Below are 23179 nucleotides of genomic sequence, written 5' to 3' on the forward strand. Positions count from 1 at the left end.
TGGTGAACTATAATACTGAAGTATATTACTTAGTGATCTATAATGGTGAAGTATAATGGTGAACTATAATACTGAAGTATATTACTTAGTGATCTATAATGGTGAAGTATAATGGTGAACTATAATACTGAAGTATATTACTTAGTGATCTATAATAATGAAGTATAATGGTGAACTATAATACTGAAGTATATTACTTAGTGATCTATAATGGTGAAGTATAATGGTGAACTATAATACTGAAGTATATTACTTAGTGATCTATAATGGTGAAGTATAATGGTGAAGTATAATGGTGAAGTATATTACCTAGTGATCTATAATAATGAAGTATAATGGTGAACTATAATACTGAAGTATATTACTTAGTGATCTATAATAATGAAGTATAATGGTGAACTATAATACTGAAGTATATTACTTAGTGATCTATAATGGTGAAGTATAATGGTGAACTATAATACTGAAGTATATTACTTAGTGATCTATAATACTGAAGTATATTACTTAGTGATCTATAATGTTGAAGTATAATGGTGAACTATAATACTGAAGTATATTACCTAGTGATCTATAATAATGAAGTATAATGGTGAAGTATAATGGTGAAGTATATTACCTAGTGATCTATAATAATGAAGTATAATGGTGAAGTATAATGGTGAAGTATATTACCTAGTGATCTATAATAATGAAGTATAATGGTGAAGTATAATGGTGAAGTATATTACCTAGTGATCTATAATAATGAAGTATAATGGTGAACTGTAATACTGGCGAATGATGACGCTGTGACGGACGCTCACGCTCGCGCTGAACCCGAGGCACCGCCTCTAACGGTCCGAAGTGGTGACGTCATGACGCGAGTGTGCGTGTGACGTCAGGATGTACACGTCGCCGATCCGCGGCCGGGGAAAATGGCGGCGCGAGAGGGATAGAGACTGAAGCTGGGCCCAGTGTGTGCACCTTATCGTGTATACATCACCCTTCAGTGTGTACTGGTCCCTGTATACACCACCCAGAGTACAGGTGAGAGGGATAGAGACCGAAACTGGGCCCAGTGTGTGCACCTTATCGTGTATACATCACCCTTCAGTGTGTACTGGTCCCTGTATACACCACCCAGAGTACAGGTGAGAGGGATAGAGACTGAAACTGGGCCCAGTGTGTGCACCTTATCGTGTATACATCACTCTACGATGTGTACTGGTCCCTGTATACACCACCCAGAGTACAGGTGAGAGGGATAGAGACTGCAGTTGGGCCCAGTGTGTACACATCATCATGTACAATGTGTATACACCACCTAATATATAGACAACAGGACCCAGTTTACCGGTGAGGGAGTTAGGGGGAGAGGGAGAGCCGGGGGTGACTTTACAGCAGACCTGTGTGCAGGATTACAGGTGCCAGTATGCAGTTGTGGTGAGGAGAGGGATACAGACTTCACCTCACACCAGTATATACACAGTGTACTGGTGACGGGAGAAGGAGCATGACAGATGGGAGTGTAAAGACATCACCTCAAGCGGTATAGGATAAGATGCTGTGTACTTTCAGTACAGTAGCCAGGACCTGGATAGATGAAGGGGAAACGGGCAGAGAGGTAGAGACCAGGTCACAAAGCCTAATAGACAGGACCTAGAGACAGTTGCAGGTAATTTGTTGGCAGTGGTGGTTGGTAGTGGTGCTGAGAAGGGGGGACAGAGTTACAGAGATCATCTCTCAACCCAGGGTACAGCATAGAGGTGAAAGGAAGAGGAGTGTGAGACCCCAAAGTCTGTAGCACAGAGACGTGAAGGGGAGACCAATGCTATGACAAATGAGAGAAATAGATACTCAGATATTCCACTGGCCCCAACACAGCATCCAGGTCATAGGGAGAGAGAAACAATACATACTGAGAGATTGGAGGGAGACCCCCCCCCCCCCCCAAGAGATGGTGACGGAGGGGAGGCAAGTGGAAAAGGATCAGTATGAAGGAACGTGAGACCATAAGACATAGAAGCAGAAATTAGGCCATACAGCCCACAGAGTCTGCTCCCTCATTCAATCATGGCTGATAAGTTTCTCAACCCCATTCTCCTGCTTTCTCCACCATAACCCATGATATTCTTGATACTCAAGGACCTATCTTATCTCGGTCTCAATGACCTGGCCTCCACAGCCTTCTGTAGCAGTGAATTCCATAGAGTCAACACTCTCTGGCTGAAGAAGTTTCTCCTTATCTCTCTCCTAAATGGTCTTCCCTTTACTCTAAAGCTATGTCCTCTGGTCCTCGCCTCTCCTACCAATGAAAACATCTTCCCAACTTCTACTCTGTCCGGGCCATTCAGTAGTCTGTATGTTTCAATTTGATCCTCCTCTCATCCATCTAAACTCCATCGAGTATAAACCCAGAGTCCTCATATGTTAAGCTTTTCATTCCTGGGACAATTCTCATGAACCTGATCTAGGGCCAGTACATCCTTTCTGAGATATGGGGCCCAAAACTGCACACAATACTCCAAATAATGTAGGGAGGAGAGAGGCTGCAGGAGGAGGGTGTGGTGTGGGGAAAGAGCCATAGGGATGGCAGTGGGAATAAACTGGAGGGGGAAAAGTTGGGAAGGAGTCAACAGAAAGGAGAAGAGTTAGGCTGAACACAAGTGATACTGGATTGGGTAAATAGAGGGTTGAGGGAGAGGCGTTCTGGTGGGGCCAAGGTAAAGGATGGTTTAAGATTGTGAGAGAGGAGTGAAAGTGCAGGTCAGGAAAATGAGATAGTGGAAGGAGGATGTTGCCAACTGTGCACTTTTTGTACAGTAATACCAGTCTTGGGCCTTGATTGTTTCTTTCTTGGGCAACACGTACGGGTTGTTAGTAAGGCTGCACCTAGAGTACCAACCACAGTTTTGGTTTCAATATTTAAAACATGATATACTGTAATTGGAGGTAATTCAAATGAGATTCACTGGGCTGATTCCTGGGATGAAGGGGCTGACTTATCAAGAACGGGTAAACAAGTTACACATTTCCTCATTAGCATTTAGAAGAATGAATGTTGATCTTATTGAAACATACAAAATACAGGATAGATGTTGAGAAGATGTTTTTACTAGTGAGAGAACTTCAAACATGGGTTTGTCGCTACAGAATAAGGGATATTCATTTAAAACTGAAATGCAAAGAAATTGCTTCTCCAAAAGTAGTAAATGTCTAGGGAATTTTCTACTCTAGAGAGTTGTGGAGCCTCAGTCGCTCAACATTTAAAGAGTAGGTAGGTGATTTTTGAAATATTGTGGATTGGAGAGCAATGAAAGCAGTAAGCTGGCCTGAAAGAGGCATTGAAGTCTAGAACAGAATAGCCATTATCTTATTGAATGCTGGGATAAGCTTGCCCATATGGTCTACTCCTGCTCCTATTTCTTGTGTTCTTATAGTTGATAAGTTCAGTGGTTTGTGGCCCTGGAGACTGAGTAGTGCAGGATTTAACAGGGTGGCATCTGTCCTCTAGCACCTTTTATACATGTTAATTGGTAATATACTTTGAGTTTTTGTGCGGGCAGGGCCCTGCAGGCTTGCCCAGTGCCTGTGCCATCTCATTCCAGAGGTTTATTTGGAAGCCAGAAATGTTTCTTTTTCATTTCAGCATTGATGCCATTTGTAGAAACATAATGAAATGAAGCTGTTAACAATGCAATGCCTGTTGAACTCACTGCTAGGCCTGGGTTAACTGGTTATCTTATTGAAAGATGATGTACATTCTGAAGCACTCAGGGTGTCACACAGCACTTTCCAGATAGTGAAATACTTTGATGTATTATCACTGTTGTAGGAACCGTAGCAGCTAGCTTATACACAGCAAGGTGATTATTTCCTGTAGTAGGAAGAATATTCACCAGGGCAATACAGTTTGAAGAGAATTGGCAAAGCAGCCAGAGGGGAGGTGAGCAGCAATTTATCATTCAGAAAGTTGTGCTTGAAACAGGCTGTAGAAGCAGGTTCAACAATAACTTTCAAAAGGGAATTGGATAAATATCTGAAAAGGGGAAGTTTGTAGGACTGTGGGGGTGGAGTTGGATTAATTGGACAGCTCTTTCAAAGATTCAGCGTATAGGACTGAGTAGCATCCTGTGTTATCTGTGCTTGCTGCCTGGGACGTGAGGATGCCATTGTTTGTTAAAGCTTGTTGAGGGAGTCTTTGCAGAGTAATAGTGTCAATATGCGAGTTTAGCCAGGATCAGACTACAGTTAAAGTGAAAATATATGTGAAATATCCAAGATTTCTTCTGTTTCCTGATACTGTCCTGTAAAGCTGAGAGGAAATGGTTTGATGTGAGACTGGAACAGATTTGCTTTGAAACCAATCTCTTGTTCCATATGAATTTATCTTGGTTTTAAGTGTAACTAATCTCAGTTAGACGACAAAGCCGAAGAATATAAGCTGAGGAAAACCCCCAGCTGGAGAGAGTTTCTGGAAAGCACAGGCTAAAAGTTTCTCAAGAACTCATACTTCACCTCGCTTCAGCTCTCAAATTACTCATTACTGGATTCCAAAATGTTATCTTTTGAACGTTATTTCCGAGGGTTACTGACTTGTTTACTTTAGCGGGAGGTTCTCTGTTTGAATTCAGCACAGGGTCTTCAATCTGGGAGAGTTTGTTTCATATTAACGTCTCTCTCACCCCTGCTGTATGTACACAAGCACACAGGTCCCGTTACTAGGTTACTGTTCAGGATATCCGGCATTCCAGTACAGTGTGCTAAATTATCCTGGGTGTCTAGAATCTGCCAGCTTGTAACTGAATCATTATTTGAACAGCTGGCAACTTCAGTCATTGGGCCATGTTGTGGGACCTGGCCTTTTATTAGCCTTCACGTGCCTCTATATTTGGGTGAGAACAGGGGTCTTGCTACTGAACACTATCCAATGAATCTACCCTCTTTCGGACATATCTGAATATCAGAGTTGAGTAACGTTCTTTTGTACTGATCAGGTGAGCTTGAGCTTGACTGATAAATCCAGGTTCAATTTCTTTGCCACACCATAGCATAGTGGAATCAGGCCATTCAGCCCTTTATTGGATTGTGGATGATCTGGACCAGCCTGTCTATGCTTTGTATACCTCAGTATGCTTTACCATAGTTCAGAAAGATTCAATTCTTCCCCAATATCTACAGGCTGCCATCTGATTAATTGCCATTCCGGTAGCAATAAGGTGCATTTATGTACTATCTTTAATGTTTGAAAGGAGCTTTGTTTTTCTTCACAGAAGCACAATCAGATAAAAATGGATATCAAACTGAGGGAGAGATTATTGACTGCGGTCAAGAGAATGTGGAGATTTAGATGCATAGCAGGTGGAAGAGTGAAGGGTTTGGGAGTGAGTTACCTATGGCAATCTCTCTGAGGGATGCCATTTTCTGGACCAGAAGAGCAGCAGTCTGCTGGCCTTATTATTGTGAAGGTCCCTGAATTCTGGGTCTTCCTTCAGTGCTTTCCATGTTTGTGGCCAGGTTAGTGTGCAGTTAGGGTGGGTTAGCATTTGGAATATTTGTTGAAGGCTGTGCTGGCTCACTGTTGTGCTGCTGGCAATCGGATAAGTAGCTCTAATGTGCTCAGGAGTTCAAAGTTTCACCCTGCAATGTCCACTAGGTTGCATTCTTATTGTACTAGTACTTTGGCAGTTGGACAAAGATGATCTATCCTAAAGTGAAAGGAAGACTTGCATTTATGTAATGCCTGTTATGATCCTCCTGACATTCCAATTGCTTCATAACTGGTTCAGTACTTTTGAAGTGTAGAAGTTTAGGAAATGCAGCAATGGGTTTGTGCGTTTCCATACATTAATGAAGATTTTAGTATCAGTTGCAGAATTAATGTTCAAAGAGATCACTTGTGAGAGCAGTCCTGTTCTTTTGCCTTTAGTGTTTGAGTGGAAAGATTTTAGCTTGATTAGCCATCGCATTTAAAGAATGGTGACTTTTGGCACTGGTGCTGGGTATGTATTTAGTGGTCTCTTGAGTATGGCTTGATTCCATGACCGTTTGACCTGTGCTATCTGCTGCACATGGATGACAATTCAAAATGAAGAAGTGATCAGTTGTTCATGTACAGTCTGACAACTACCTTGAATATACTGTGTGTGTAAAAGTGACCTTTGCAGGTCAATGTGTTCAATAAAAAAGGTAAGGTTGCTGCAATCCAACTGGACCATGGAGCTGCTGTCTCGTTAGAGAGGCAGCTAGTGTTAATTTACCCTGAGGGTCACAATGCCTCAGGCATGGGGAGAGGTTGAGAAAGAGTCCTTTATGGTAACCTCTGCCAGTGTGGGACTTGAACCCATGCTGTTGGAGTTACTCTGTACTACAAACCAGTCATCCAGACAACAGAGCTAACTGACCCCCATTTATGTATTACAATTTATTCAAAGATAAAAGATCATTTAAAGGGGGAGTAGATGCACAAATCATTTAGAGTTGCAGAACAGGTTGACAAAGTCGATGAAATCCTGAGTGTTTAATCAAAATAAACAGGACAAGATGCACAAAATTTTGCTGAATCTATTTTAAAGAATTTGTTTGTAAATGGCATAGTTGCTAAACCTACATTTATTGTCTCTATTTGCCCAGAGGGCAGTTAAGAGTCAACCACGTTATGGGTCTGGTATCACATGTAGACCTGACTGAGTACAGATGATGGATTTTCTTCTGGAAAGGACATTAGTGAACCAGATGGGATTTTAATGGCAATTGACCGTGGTTGACATTAGTCTAGCTTTTTATTCCATATTTTTATTGAATTCAGATTTCATCATCTGCCATGGTGAGGTTGAAACCGATGTTCCTAGAATATTATTTTGAGGTTCTGGATTACTGGTCAAGTGACATTACTGGTCACCTGACCTACCCCTGTCTTCGACTGGATTATTGGGTCCAATGCTGGTCAACACAATTCAGAAGGATCTGAAAGCTTTGGAGAGCGAATTAAAGCGATTTCCTAGAATTATGCAAATGTATGAAAAGACTAGAGAAGCTTGGCCAGTTTTTAACACTTAGGCGATTCAAATTGTTTAAAATCATTAAAGTGTTTAAATGGAATGATTAAGAATTTTTTATAATAGCTGAAGAGCTGCTAACCTGAGGTCATGCATCTAAGGAGATTGACTCTAGTTCTTCTGTCAATGATGTGAAGGAGCCTGAGGAAAGGATTTTTACATAAATAACAGAATTTGAAATAAAAATATCTGGCTTAAAGACCAATGTGGGTGAAGTGAGCTTCAGTTCATGGGACACTTTCACCGTCCTGGGAAGGTGAGATTTGTACCCATGGGATGCTCTCCGCCTGGATCATGCTGAGGGTGATGCTCTTGCCAACTGCAAGGAACTACAGCAAATTTGGCACTGAATAGTAGGTCAAGGTATCAAGACTCCCAACAGTAATCATGTAGTAGGCTGGAGTATAAAGGAAGAAATAATGAGCGCTTGTTAGAAGGTATCAATAGAGATTGTGATCTACATTTAGACTGGAAAAGTCCAATGGCAAAGGTAGCCAAGCATCACAGAATTTTGAGAAAGAGGAGGATTTGATGTAGGTATGTCCATAATGCTAATGATCTATGTATATACACACCACGGTGTTTGCTCCTGTGTATATTTTAGAATAGTACCTTCTATTTCATCGTGTTTTCCCATGTTCTTTGTGCAAAAGCTTATCACCTACCATCTATTTGCCCACTCCAACAACTCATCTACGTCAGTTTGAATGTTGCATGGTTCTCCTCACTGTTTATATTTCTTCCAAGATGAGTTCATAGAATATTTTTCAGAGCAGCACGTTCTGGAACCAACCAGAGAGAGACCTGTTATGATGCAGTGATATAGATTTAATTCATGATTTCACAGTGAAGGTTTCCCTAGGTAGAGGCAATCATAAGGTTATTGTATTATACGTTTAGTTTGATAGAGGGAGGAATGGGTCTCATACTATTTTACTAAAGATTTAAGGTCAACTATGAAGGAATGAAAATAGCTTGCTGAAATTAATTGACAAATTAGGTTAAAGAATAGGTCAATAGATATGCAGCTGCATCTTCAGGACATTTAAAACAGATATAAGGTCTTTTTTTTCTCTCTCCGAGGGTTGGGAGTCATTGAAACTGGAAATGGAGTCCTTGAATATTTTTAAGGCAGAGGGAGATTGATTTTTGTCAAGCTAAGGGGTGAAAGTTTGTTGGGGTAGTCAGGTTTTGAGGCTACAATTAGCTCAGTCTTAATCTAATTGAATGGTGGAGCAGGGATTGGGACCAAATGGCCAATTCCTGCTCCTAATTCACATGCAAGGTGGAGGAAACCAGTTTTGGTTGGAGGTTCCAAACAGGATTTGGATAAATCCTTAGAGAAAAATATTGCAAGAATAGGGGCATGGCATGGGATTAATTGATTTGCTCTTTGAAAGAATGGTTACAGACTTGGTTGGCAAATGGCTTCCTCCTCTGCTATATGAGTAATTTTCAGGACTTTGTACTATTAGTGATGGCAACATTGCCTGAGTTGGCTACTTATTAGATTAGATTAGATTACTTACAGTGTGGAAACAGGCCCTTCGGCCCAACAAGTCCACACTGACCCGCCGAAGTGCAACCCATTCCCCTACATTTACCCCTTCACCTAACACTACTGGCAATTTAGCATGGCCAATTCACCTAACCTGCACATGTTTGGACTGTGGGAGGAAACCGGAGCACCCGGAGGAAACCCACGCAGACACGGGGAGAATGTGCAAACTTCCCACAGAGAGATGCCTGAGGTGGGAGTTGAACCCGGGTCTCTGGCACTGTGAGGCAGCAGTGCTAATCACTGTGCCACCATGCCGCCCACTAAAGCTAACAGTGATGTTGAGAATCTGCGCGTACAGAGCTAAATACAGAAATTCCAAATTCTGTGTTAGTAATTTTAAGTTTCTCTGACTGGTTTACTGTTGAAGACCACACAGTTTGTAAGCAATTAAACATCATTGACCTCGTGAAAACTTAGTTTGTGCTGTTAGTCTTGACGTGAATGTCCTGGGAAAGTTGCACCTTGTTGAATTAGACATAACTGGTTTTGTACTGGTGTGCTGACTTTATATTTACAACTGGAAAACCTCTCCATCCCTGAAAAAAACTGGAATTCAAGTTTCTCCTCTGGTGATTGTTCTATGCTTTTTAAAAAAAGGTTTGGTGTTTCACCTTCTATTATGAATGTGGCACAGTTATTTATTTTATTGTTTGCAAAGTGATATTTGGTAATGTAGGATAATCAGTATGTTTAGCAGCTGGGATTTTGTCTGTGCAAATACTCCAGGCTGTTTCCCCAACTTGATGACATCATTAGACACCTGGAGATTCCTGTCAGTTTGGCAGCAGATTTATACTAATGTGGGGGGAGAATGACACCCACACCACAGATATTGTGTGACTTTCACTGTCATTGTCCCTCTGTCAGAGAATTCTGGCCTATGGTTCTAAGGTTAGTATAGCTGATGAGATTGTCGAGATACATAGTGCACAAATTTCTGCTATTCAATCTTATTTTTTGAGAGAGCTTATTTGTGAAGATGCATCTATTCTTCTTTGTCTGAGCTTTGAGGATTGGTAGGATTCTTGGCTGCAGTGGCCATCACTGATTCTGGCTTCGCCTATCGGTGCATACAGACCCAACAGGTAATGGCCGGGATTAGTTGCATGGGTTGTTCACCATTTAACCTGGACCCAGCAAATTACTCTAGTGGGATTTGAACTCCTGTTCCCAGTCTGGCTAATGGATTACTGATCCTGCGTGTAACCACGTGACCAATTGGAACTAATAACATATTTCATGGAAGTCTCTTTCTGAATTGTGAAAAATACTGAACTACATTGAAGCATTAAGCTAATGTCCTTGTCTCTTACATTTGTTGACTTTGGTGGCAGAGAGAGACTTAAAAGTGAGGATACACAAAGGCCAGAATTGGAGGAGCACCGAGAACCCAGAGAGTTGTAGTGTTAAAGAAGGTTGCAAAGATAGGGATGAACATGATTGGAAAGTAAAGACAGGAATTTCAAAATTGATCCATTGATAAACTCAGAATCCCAATATGTCCCTGAGCACATGATGGGTGAATAAGATATGTTAGCAACAGGCTGGACCCTTTTGCTTCTGCTCATTGAACCTTGCTGGGGTAGTTAGAGGAATGCTATGATTTTTTCTTTGTGTTTGTGGAATCTTGTGCACAAATTACTGTGTTTCCGATGTGAGAAATGATGTTCATACTTCAAAAAAAGTATTTTGATGGTGTGAAGTGCTTTGAGATGTCCTGAAGTTGTGAAAGATTATAAAAATCCAAGCCAGTCTTTATTTCTCATTGTCTATTCTCTCTCTCTCTTTCTCTCTCCTCCTTCCTGCCCCCTCCCCCCCCAAAAAAAAGGTACAGTGATTAATCAGCAGCCACGTTATTACTGGAGATTGTGTTTGAGCTGCCACAGTCTTGATGCAGAGTCCAACAATGCAGCCTCCACCACCCCGATCATCACCGGGCGATGGCAGCACCACTGGAGCCCCCCTGAGTGGGGGGGCCCACAATGTTTTCCGACGGAATGCTCCCTACAGACGGCCCAATACCCCCCTGTCAGGGGCCCCTGCTACATTGCCTCCGCCACCAGTCACTGATCCATTTGGACTTGGCCAGCAGATGCAGGTCAACAGTTCACCGTCACTGCAAAACGCTGTAAATGGAGGGCTGCCAAACCTGAACCGACTAGCTGGGAGTCAGCTCCCTTGGCCCACAGATGGAATGCCTTGTGCGTTGGGGGAGCGACGTGAACCCTATGGTGCACCAGCTCCCCTCCCCCCTGCACCCCGATTTGGTGAAGCTGGCCAGTTCTCACCTGCAGCCCCTCTTCAAGGAGCTGAAGCTGGACAGGCCCTACCCCAAGAGCCCTCATACTTTCATACGGGGCTAGGCTCAGAGAGTAGTGAGATGGGGCAGGCACGGCCAGTGGCGCGAAACCCCCATGGGCAGGAGGGGGGCCAGGAGACCCATTCCTTTCCTCCCGCTCCACCCACTTTCCTACCACAATTCCAGCAGAGCTCCTCACAGTGGGCAGTTAGTCATGGCAGTCGACCTCCGTCCGTCCAGAACTACTTTCAGCCTAGTGACCCCCAGACCCAAGGTTTTGGTGGTTACTGCGCCCCTCAGCCTGTCCCCCTTCAGCAAAGCCATGCAGCAGGTAGCCACTACCAGCAGCATCACTCCCCATCACTGGAATCCCAGGTGCAATTTCTTGGAGCCGAGCACCAAGACATTGCCCAACCATCTCCATTCCCCCAACTGCCCCAACACCAGCAGCATTTCTCTGGCACTGGCTTTGTCCAGTCGGAGGATTGGCAATCTGGTCCCCCTCGAGAAGTGTGCCAGCAGCAGGCTATACCTCACTCTGGACACCAGGCTGACTGTCCTGCCCCACGGTCAGACCCACCGCCTGGGGACTCTGAACCCGGAACCATCTCCATGTTTTTCAAAGGGGGTGAAGTGGAGAACAAAGAAACCCTGGTGTCTGAGCAGTCGAGTGCAGTCAGTGCCAGTATCGGGGAGGCCTTCCAGCCCAGCACCGGACCCTTCTTCAGCGCACAGCCACTGCCAGAGCTGTGCACTGGAAATGCCGAACCACGGGGCTTAGGCCCGCAACCACCTGTTCCTTGTGGTGTTTACAGCATCAGTAGCGGAGAACCTGGTGGGGCAGTTGATTCCACTCAACCCCATGATGGAGGGTTGGTGTTAGAAGATGATGAGAATTCTGAATTTGTCCAGAATCAGGAGGTCCTGCCCACTGAGCCTGATAGAACTCCTGTGGCATTCCAGCCCATGCCAGGATTGGTGAACCAAGGGCTGCACGCCATCAGAAATGTGAGTGGGGCAGGACCACCACCAAATCTCGAGACCCCAGACCCTGCACATCATCCTCTGCGATGTGACAGTATCTCTTCAAATCACAGCAGTGCCAGTCACAGCAGTGGTTCCAGTCTGCGGAGATCCCACGCCCAGACAAATACATTCATCCAACAAGAGAGCGGGAAACCTCCCACCGATTCCCTGAACCGTTTCTTTGAGCAGATTGACTCCTCCCCGCTGAGTCGAGACCCTTTGCACCCTGGCAGGGAGGCAGATAGTGCAGGGCGGCCATTGTACTACAGCCAGCTTTCTCAGTCTCCTGCCCTCAGCTCCCCAAAGCCTATGACTACCTTCCAAGCCAGTGCCAACAGCTCATTTGAGCCAGTCAGATCGCATGGCCAACTCCCAGTCAAACCTGTTGAAGTGGACCAAGCAAAGATGGTGATGGAGTTGAACCAGTCAACAGTGACCACTGTGGGGCAGAGGCATGGTGCTGGCACATCGGACATCTCCCCAGGCAACTTGGAACAGCCACCGGATAACCTGGAAAACATCCGCATGCCCCAGCCTCATTCAAACCTCTATGCTGGCGTTGGAACGTCGAAGAGCGTGGCACGGCCTGTACCAGAAGAGTCCCACAAGAGACCGTCCTCGAGGGTGTCTGGTATCTGGGTGAAATCTGAGAGCCCTGCAGCCACTCTGTGGGCACAGAGTGAGCTGCCAAGCTTCTCCGCTGGCATTATGTTGGCACCAGCTGCTCCGGCAGTGTCAGCAGCCGCCAAGTTGGAAGTGATACAACCACCCGAAGATAGCAGTAAGGGTTTGAGCTACCCTGTGCCTCCTGGAAATATGGAAAATCCTCCCCAGGTGGCAGAGGACAGAGCCCAAAAAAAACAGACAGCTCCCAGCTATGCCACGCTCCTGGTCCCTACTCCGGCCTCACCTACCCCAGCTGTGCTGCTTGCTCGGCCACTTCAGACCTCCCCCCATATCCCCAGCCCTGAATGTCCTCTCCGAGATCGGGGCGATGGCCAAAGTGCTGCCTTTGCGAGTCCAGTCCCTCCCAATCCTGAGCTGGTCACAACAGTCCAAGGAGCATCACATGCACAGGCTCCACTGAACCTGGCCGCAAACAGTCGCATCACCCCTAGAATGGGCAGCGAAGGGCAGTCAGTGGATCCTGCTATCACCACCAGCCCTCCTCCTAGCCAAGACCCTGGTGTGATTGTAACCTCCCCAACTTCCAATCTTCAGCCGTCCAGTGACAGTGGCAAGGATGAAATGAGAAACAGAGCATTTGATCAGCCCAACCCATCCATCAATTGTGAGCTGCTTGATTTCACGCTGCACAGTACTGTGCCTAATCAACCCTTAACTAGCATGAATCCGGCTGTTTCTCTGCCGCTTGGCAGCACCTCACAGCAGTCAGTTCCTTGCCACACATACACCACAGGGCTCTACATGAATGACAAAGCAGGTTTCTACCTGCAGGTCACTGCAGATGTCCAACAGCAACAGCCAATCACCACTGTGAGTGGACAGCAGGCAGTGCCACCACTGCCACCAGTGACTCATGACCAGCGCCAACCAGGGTCATTGCCAGTCAGTGGGCAGTGCCCGTCGGTCAGTTTTGGGTACCCAGGATCTGGTCCCACTCAGCCTCCAGCACAGGAGCAGCATCTGCCAACTCAAGCAGCAGTAACAACAGCAGCTGCCCCCCAACACCCCACCCACCATGATGTGATGCCACAACACCCGTATCCACCAGGGCAGCCACATGCAGGTTATGGTTATGCCTATCCATATATGTGCCAGGACTATGGTGCAGACCCTCAGCAGCCTTATGTCATGCCTTACTCATCGTACCCTACACTGGACCCGAGAGTTGGCCAGCAGATGTCTTACCCATTGACGGACTCCAGAGGCAACCATTCGTATTACCAGGTAAAACTGCTACCTTTTCTGTTTGTATTATAGCTCCTGTTTTGGTCAGAGGCTCAGTAACGTGCCAGTAGTCAAGGTCAGGTTAGGTATCCTTTTTTTTCCATTTTTGTATAGCTTCGATTACAAGGTGAAAGAAGGTCAAATACAAATTGACATCGAGTTACACAGGAGGTCACATGACCTAAGGTTCAAAGACGTAGCTTTTAAGGATCATGTTATAGGAGACCACAGTAGCAAGATTGATGGACTTGGGGAAGGAAGTCCATAGTTTAGGATCTGGTGATGCAGTGACTAAACTTGGTGCAGATTTAGAAGAGCACAGCCATCTTGGAGGGGTGTAAGGACCTGAGGAGGTTCCAGAGCTAGGGAAGATGAGTCCTTGGAAGGATTTAAAACCTGGATAGTATTCTGAATTGAAGTGTTGCCATACTGGGAACCAGTGTAGGTCAGTGAGCACAGGCAGTTCGTGGTACTTGGTGCATTCCTCCAATAGCTGCATTTCTCATGGCACCACTGACCAGAACGATGCTGGCGCCTTCAAGGGCATCTACTGATTGAGATGTCACAACAAGTCACTGTGTCCCTGGGCTGAAGAGAGTGTGGGGAATAAATCACTTCCCAAAACCTCTTGTTGGAATGTATAGCTGCATGGATTGAGGATACTGTCAGGGCCAATGCCCTTCATAGTTGAATAACCTGGTCATGCTTCAGTAAATTACCATTTACCAGGGCTACAGCTTTAAGGAGATCAGATGGGTGGTTATGGGGACCATTGCAGGGTCAAACCAGGGCTATCACTTTCAAAAGCTGTTTCACTGCTCAACTGTGCACCTGTTGAGATGCATATCATTGATAAACAAAATGGGCTTGGAAGACTGAATAGGCTCTTCCTGCGCTTGTGACAGACACCAAAAAAAAAGAACACATTGAGAACTTTTGGATGAGTCTGTATGATTGGAATAGTTCATTTAGGTTGAGGCCCTGAGAAGACCTTTTCTGATATGTTGCTGTAACTGCAGAGACTGCTTCAACTTGTAATTTGATTTCAGTTTTCTTGTACTGCAGTTTCTTTTGCAATGGATCCTGCAATTTGTCAGGTCAAGCAGCAGGAATGTTTGGGACATTATAAAGTGAGATGCACTCTTCCCTTGTCTGGGAGATTGAGGACAGTATAGAGTGTATCTAACCCTATGCTGTCCCTGTCATGGGAGTATTTGATGTGGACAGTGTAGAACAGTAGAGGGTCCTTACTTTCTGTTTTAAAAGAGTAAAGAGTTTTACTGTGTATTTAACCCTGTGCTATCCATGACCTGGGAGTATTTGATGTGGACAGTGTAAAAGGAACTTTACTTTCAGTTTAACAATGTAGCGGGTGCTTCACTCATCTAACCCTGTGCTGTCCCCAACCTGGGGGTGCTTGATGATGACGATGGTGTTGAAGATCATTTGCTTTCTAGTTGCTTCTAGTTTAGAAGAGTAGAGTCATAGAGATGTACAGCATGGAAACAGACCCTTCGGTCCAAACCGTCCATGCCGACCAGATATCCCAACCCAAACTAGTCCCACCTGCCAGCACTCGGCCCATATCCCTCCAAACCCTTCCTATTCATATACCCATCCAAATGCCTCTTAAATGTTGCAATTGTACCAGCCTCCACCACATCCTCTGGCAGCTCATTCCATACACGTACCACCCTCTGCATGAAAAAGTTGTCTCTTAGGTCTCTTTTATATTTTTCCCCTCTCACCCTAAACCTATGCCCTCTAGTTCTGGATTCCCCGACCCCAGGGAAAAGGCTTTGTATGTTTATCCTATCCATGCTCCTTATAATTTTGTAAACCTCTATAAGGTCACCCCTCAGCCTCCGACGCTCCAGGGAAAACAGCCCCAGCCTATTCAGCCTCTCCCTGTAGCTCAGATCCTCCAACCCTGGCAACATCCTTGTAAATCTTTTCTGAACCCTTTCAAGTTTCACAACATCCTTCCGATAGGAAGGAGACCAGAATTGCACACAATATTCCAACAGTGGCCTAGCCAAAGTCCTGTACAGCTGCGACATGACCTCCCAACTCCTGTACTCAATACTCTGACCAATAAAGGAAAGCATACCAAACGCCGCCTTCACTATCCTGTCTACCTGTGACTCCACTTTCAAGGAGCTATGAACCTGCACTCCAAGGTCTCTTTGTTCAGCAACACTCCCTAGGACCTTACCATTAAGTGTATACGTCCTGCTAAGATTTGCTTTCCCAAAATACAGCACCTCGCATTTATTTGAATTAAACTCCATCTGCCACCTTTCAGCCATTGGCCCATCTGGTCCAGATCCTGTTGTAATCTGAGGTAACCCTCTTCGCTGTCCACTGCACCTCCAATTATGGTGTCATCTGCAAACTTACTAACTGTACCTCTTATGCTCGCATCCAATTTCACTTTAAAAGAGTAGGGGGAGCTTTACTCTATCTCACTCGCTGTTTCAGTTCTGGAAGTGATTGATGGTGCCATTGTAGGGAAAGCTTTACTCCATATCTTAATCCTGTGCTGTCCCTTACCTCATACCTCAGTGTTTGATGTGGACACTGACACAATTGGCTGTAGCTTTCAGTCCTCGTTGTAGACAGCTGAGCGTAAAATTCGCATTCAAAAATAAATGATGAAAAGTTGATCTGTTTGGGAATGTGGCTGGGAAGGGCTGGGTTATCTAGTCCATCCCAACACTATACCAGTGCAATCACTGATCCATACATTCTCCTAGGAGGGAGGACAATCTTTTCATTTGGCCTAGCTGTTCCAGATGGTAGTTTTTGCCCCACGTCCCCCTCCTCCCAAACCCCCTTCTTGCTGTATCAACATATCCTTCTGTTCCTGTTTCTCTCATGTTCTCCTTAAATGTATCTACATTATTCATCTTAACTGCTTTGTAAGGAAGTGAGTTCCTCATTCTCACTACTCTCTGGGTGAAGGTGTTTCTCTTGAATTCCTGATTGAGTTTAATAGCAACTGTCTTGGATGGCCCTTAGTTTTGCTTCCTCCATAAGTAACAATATGTTCTGAACATCTATCCTATTAAAACCTGTTTTACTTTGAAAATCCTCTATTGAGTCAGCCTTCTCCATTTTCAGGAAGGAGCTTCAGCTCGTTCACCCTTTCCTGCTGCTTAGAACCTCTCAGTTTTGGTATCAACTTTGTAAATCTGTGTCATCCTGGCAAGTTTGCAAATTCCCTCTTCACTCACTTGCATAAAGCAGAGAGCTCTGCAGAGCCCAAACTTTATTCCTGGTGATTGTCATCTTATCCTGTACATCTTAAAACAAGAAGTCTCCTCATCTTTCATTGCATACTCATCGTCTGTGCAGAGAGCTCTGCTGTTGGAGGTAACCTGCCTTACTTTTTGTTTAATGCTTGTTGATGCCCTCCTTCCAAACCAAGTCTTCCCATTTCAGATAACTGGTCTGACCCAGGCTTTCAACTATTCTACTTTAAAACCCTTAGTTCATATTCCCTCTAAATTTATGTTTCTGTTGTCCTTACAATGTTCACCAATGTGATCATTCTGAAATTGCTAGATTGGCTATCTTTCTGACTTCCTCTTTTTGGAACCCTTCCCAGTGACTGTTCCTTCATCAGGAGTGACAGCTCAGTGAGTGAGTTTTGAACTCTGTGCAGCTGTCCTTGGGGAAGAGTTTGGCGATGCTGCTCCTCTGATCTGTTATTCAGTAAGTGATCTGTTGAGCAGGTTCTCCTGGTGATGGGTTGGATGGATCACAAATGGGTCCAGATTCAGCTTCTGAACATCGAGCCAGCTGTCCTCACACCACCAAGATCACTGCGCCTGGAATCAGCTTCAGTGCATCTTGGGATTTTTTTTCCTATTCTTTCATGTGGGTTTCACCGGCAAGGATAACATTTGTTTGCCCATCCATTACTCAGCCAATTCAAAGGGCAGTTTAAGAATCAACCACATTGTGGGGTCGAGTCACATGTAGGTCAGACCAGATAGCGACCAGCAGATTTCCTTCCATAAAGGGCATTAGTGAGCCAGGTGTGTCTTTATGATAATCTACAGTTTTGAAGTTGTTATCACAGGTTAGCTTTCAGTGTCAGATTTGTTAATTGAATTTAAAGTCTACCTGCTACTGTGGTTGAGTTTGAACTCCTGTCCCCAGAATATTAGTTTGGATCGCTGGATTACTTGCCCAGTGATGTCACCGTGACTAGTTGGCAAATAAATGACTCTGCACTTCCTGCTTATGATCACAAATAACCTTCTAATGACCTCTGTTGACTCATATAGGGTGTCCAATCTTCTGGAATTCAGCAGTTTCACGTGGGAGCAAAGGAAAAAAGTGTTGACTGGGGAAGAATTTTTTTCAGCCTGAGTGTTATAGAGTAAGAATTGCAAAGCACAGAAGTGACTGTTCAGCCCACGTCAACACTAATCCTACTTTCCAACACTGGGCCCATAGCCTTGAATCGTATGATATTTCAGATGCTCAACCACGTAAGGTGGTTTTGTGGTTTCCTGCTTCTACTGACAAGATGTTGTAGAAAATACAGCAGCCAGTTTATGCACAAAGATCCCAAAACAAAAAGGTGTTAAATCACCAAATAGTCTAGTGATTATGGTCGAAAAATGAATATTGGCCCCGAGAGAGAACTCATTAAAGCTAATAATGTTTCCTTGCCAGTGATTCAATTGTTAACCAGTTCTCACTTCTGCAGGATGATCCATATCGCCGTTATGCCCGATATGGCAGATACGACGTTAATAACATGAGTTACAAGGAATCAGAGAGGGAGAAGACCAGCCGGCCCAGCTCACGAGCAAGTCAGTCTTCCAATCGACCAACTTCCAGGTATGGAGTTGCAAGAAGAAGAAGGCTTTACTCTGAATTTCTTATTTTAGGATATGTTCCATTGGAAATTGAGTCAAAAGTTCCATAAACTTTAAATGTGCTTCTGTCTGTAGATCTTGTGTAACACCAGTACACAAGTTGCTTCCTTTATCGCACCTGCATGCCCTTAATTCCTACTATCTAAAAGGACAGCAGGTACATCAGGATGCCCTCACCTGCAAGCCCACACAATTCTGACTTTCAAACATACACATTCTTTCATTGATGCTACAACTCCCTCCCTAACAGCGTAGTGGTGTTCCTACAAATAGGTTACAGTTCCGAAGGCAGCTTACCATTAGGCAATTGGTGATTGGCAATAAATGCTGACCTTGCGAGACACATCCAGCTCTCAATGAAGTTTTAAAGAAGTACTTCTCAGCATGTATCCTGAACAGCAGTTTGAATCCCCGTCACTTTTTGTTGCTGATCTTCCCACCCTCTTTCCAAAAGCCCCATAACTTTGTTGGGGATGGGATTCCAGTTGATTGTGAGCCCTTCTGTTAATCTCCTTGCTGGTGCATGAGTGAATGCAGAAAATTGACCCAGAATGGGACTTACTAAAGTGCTTCACTTTTCTGTGCTTCACAAACTGTTGTGCTCATTCATAAACCCCTCCTCCATTACTTTAGCCTCCCTCTTTCCCTACCTACCCAACCCTGAATTGATCGGCTGGAGGAGTTGGGGAGTATTGTAGACAAGTTTCTTTTGTGTGTTTTGGCCTTAATTTTCCATCCAGCCCTTTGGCTGAAGTAAATGAGGAAGTGGTGAGGCTGGGGGTGGAGGAAACCAAGAAATGGAGATCCTTGTCTGCATTAGTAGTAGAGTTGCACAACTTTGCCTGCAAATTAAAATTTTCTTCTTGAACCCCTCTCCCTTTTGAAGGCATTATCATCTAGCTGGACTGCAGATGCAATGGACCATCCACTCCCTCTCAAGGACTTTCTGTATTCCTGGCACTCTACTTGTCTACTCTGGGTGTTTGATAACAACATCCCTGACATCTGCCAGGATATTGTGTGGCAAGCCTGGCTGCCTTGATTTATGTCTTCCTGTTATTGATATTAAGAAGTAAACTCCAGCATCTTGCCTGTCCTGCCTCACCTGTGCCCTCCTCTATTAACCACCACTCCCCCAAACCCTTCTCTCTCTCATGCACATGCTCACATCCACTTAAACTCACGAAATTAAAATAAGGAAATTCAGCTACTGGAAATCTTTATCAAAAACAGAAAGTGCTGGAGTAACTTAATAGGTTGGCTGCATTTATGGAGAGATACTGTGACCCATTCTGAAGAGCTTCCTGAGTGTCTCGAACAATTTGTTTTTGTCCCTTTGTCCTACTGTTCCCTCATAACCTTTTTTGATTCTCTTTTGTCAGGCAGAAGATATAAAAATTTAAATACACGTAAGAACAGATTCAAGAACAGTTTCTTCCCCACTGTCAGCAGACTTTTGAATGGACCTCTCACATTCTAATTCTGATATCTCTGCACCTCTGCTGCTGTAGCACTGTATTCTGCACACTTCTACCTGATGGACTTTGTGTGATGCGATATGCCTGTTAAGAACCCAATAGAACATTTTTCACTGTATTTTGGTACATAGAAGAATCCCTACAGTGTTGAAACAGGCCATTTGGCCCAATAAGTCCATACTCTCTCTCAGAAGAACATCCCACCCAGACCCATTCCCCTAACCTATTACTCTACATTTCCCCTGACTAATACAAATAACCTGCACATCCCTGAACACTATGGGCAATTTAGCGTGGCCAATTCACCTAATGTGCACATCTTTGGACAGCGGGAGGAAACCCACACAGACACGGGCAGAATGTGCAAACCCCACACAAACAGTTGCCCGAGACTGGAATTGAACCTGGGTCCCTGGCACTGTGAGGCAGCAGTGCTGAAGAAGGGCATATGCCCGAAATGTTGATTCTCCTGCTCCTCGGATGCTGTTTGACCTGCTGTGCTTTTCCAGCACCACACTCTCGACGCTGAGGTAGCAGTACTAACCACTGAGCCACCATGCCACCACTAAACCACTCTCAATCATGAGTTTTGTTAAAACAAAATTCTTTCTATTTTTGCTTTGAATGCACCACAGCTGTCTCTGGATAATCTGTTCCATTGTTTCTCCACTCTGTGAAGTAGGTTAATCAAAACTTTTCCCTTGGTGCCTCATGTACATTCCTGTTATACTGCCTTCTGTATGTTAATGTGTTGGCAGTGGTTGATTGTCTCTAACCATCGCCATTCAGGCTTCAGGGCACAGATCTACATTCTTATTTCCAATCTTTAACACAAACTGATTGAAGTAAGAATCTTCAGCTATGTTTCAATCCACCTTTATTTTGTGATCTCCTCAGGCAAGGGTGCACCGAAGATCTGTATGGTGGAAGAAGTGGACGAGAGGGATATCCTGGTTATTATCCAGATTATTACAACAGCCAATATCAGTACAGAGGTAAGGAAGAATCACTTTTTTGCCTTCGCTTAGAGAGCTGGTTCTCTTCCACTCAGTGGTTAGTTGAGCAAAATATTCAGTAAGTTAATGGAGCATGAAATCCCTGCAAAAGCTGCTATTTGTATTTAGGTTCCACAAGCACTGGCCACCTACCACTATGTACTTCACAGTTGAGGCTAAATGTTGAATACCAGAAGACTGTTCTACCGTGGTGGGGGTCACGGGGTTATAGTCAACAAGTGTTTTCCCTATCGAGATCTTTATTATCTGTACAAGGCACCAGAAGGAACCATGGTTTAATGCTCTTTTAGGAGCCCTGTGCCTTTGTGTTGTGGAGAGCTGTCAGTCTAGTTTAGAGGCTTACATCCAGGAATGAGGATCACCGTCACAAATGAGCCTAAGGTAAGAATGGTGGCATGATGCTCACCCAGTGGGATTGAAGAATCATGAGCCTTTTGTGCAGTGGCTTTTTCCTGTTCTGATTGTGACTGGAGTTGTTTCTCAGCAGATGTTACTGGACTAATCTGGAGGCATGAGTTCTAATCTTGCCATGGGCAATCTGGTGATTTAGATTTGATTTGTGATTAAGTTTCTGGAATTAGTAATAGTGGCCATGTTGTTGAATTGCTCTCAAAACCCAAACTGGCCCCTAGATGACCTCTTCAGGGACAATGCTCTGTTGTTCTTACCTAGACCAAATGTGATTGGCTTTTTGTGGCTGTCTGAAGTGGCCAAGCAAGACACTCATTCCAAAATGAGATGGACAATATTAGTCATCTTTGCTGATTCATTCTTTCAAGTTCTGAAAGTTAATAAGGCTGGACTGGACCAAACAAACCAGACTGAATCTAAGAGTAACAGTCAACAGTGTGATCTTTCAAGCTTACTGTGCTCTTGGTGTCATCCTAATTTGGTGATTTTATTTTTTCCCAAACCCTGGCTTGTATCCACTGAGCGGCCATTGGAAGGTGGGTGATGATTGGAGTCTGTTCCCTCAATCTGTGCCAGGATTGATTTAAGTATTTTATAATGAAGAGATTGGTGATTAAATTTAAATTATACTGCCCCAGCAGATAAGATACTGGATGAAAAATTTTCCAGATGCTGTAGGATCATAGAATGTTTATCTCATTAGTCCTAATCTACTGTTTCACATAAACCACTCATTTTATCCCCACTGTTGCTCAAATTCTACCCTTCAATATTTCATTCTGTCTAACCCCAGTCTCTGTCTTACTCTTGAATATTATTCCAGTGTAAGCCCATGCTCTCCCTCACTCTCCATACCCTCTCATTTCATCCTGTTTGACAATGGATTTATTCCCCCACTGCTCCCCTCCAAAAACATCTCATGGATTACAGAAGATCAAGCAGCTCACAACCACCACCTCCATTCTTTGATGCAGCCTAACCTTACCGTCTGGCTTGCGGTTAAGTTATTTACTTTGTCATCTAGTCAGGCAGCAGAGCCCCTTTGTAGGACTGACAGCATTTCCCAGTTCTAATGAAGGTTCTCAAATAGTAACTTCCCCAGCATTAAATTGGTGACCACCTGGCTGTGTTGTCCGTTTCTATGCCAGGAAAGCTGACCTGATGTTGCTCATTGCTTAGGTTCTGATGTGCGGTTGCTGTGGTGAAGTCATGTTTAACCTGATTTATGTTTTTTTCACAGTCCACGCCAGTCTGTTACACCCCCCCCCCCCTCCCCCGCCAATACTGATAGAAAAGCATTATTTAAAGAGTGTCCTCCTCAGTCCTTTTGTTAGTATTCCTCATCAAACATCGCAAAAGAAATTGTCCAAAGGGCCTATTATTGGTTTATGTTCTAGACATTGCTTTTTGTTTGTGATCTTGCTATTTTCGACTTAGCTGCCATGTTTCCATAATTACAACAATAGTGGTAAGGGCATAGAAGGTACAAGGAAATCTCTGCAGATGCTAGAATCCGTACGGGAGAAACAATTGCTGGAAATC

General features: G+C 44.3%; 1 protein-coding gene across 6 annotated transcripts in view; it reads left to right on the forward strand.

Moving 5' to 3' along the window:
* Positions 1 to 938: 938 nt before the first annotated feature.
* The window catches only part of sec16a (SEC16 homolog A, endoplasmic reticulum export factor), a 78132-nt gene continuing 55891 nt past the window's right edge, over positions 939 to 23179 (forward strand). For 5 of the 6 annotated variants that reach the window (XM_043720636.2, XM_087998159.1, XM_087998158.1 and 2 more), the window contains exons 1-4: positions 1105 to 1237; positions 10430 to 13837; positions 18561 to 18694; positions 21108 to 21205. In XM_043720636.2, the coding sequence (XP_043576571.2) occupies positions 10493 to 13837; positions 18561 to 18694; positions 21108 to 21205 (3577 nt within the window). In that variant the 5' untranslated portion in view covers positions 1105 to 1237; positions 10430 to 10492. Of the gene's footprint in view, positions 1238 to 10429; positions 13838 to 18560; positions 18695 to 21107; positions 21206 to 23179 lie in introns of all 6 variants that reach the window. The other variant, XM_043720635.2, reaches the window with a different exon arrangement.

This window comes from Chiloscyllium plagiosum, unplaced genomic scaffold, assembly GCF_037043375.1.
Source record: "Chiloscyllium plagiosum isolate Xiang-an unplaced genomic scaffold, Cpla_swu_hap1 HiC_scaffold_21, whole genome shotgun sequence".
NCBI classification, from domain to species: domain Eukaryota; kingdom Metazoa; phylum Chordata; class Chondrichthyes; order Orectolobiformes; family Hemiscylliidae; genus Chiloscyllium; species Chiloscyllium plagiosum.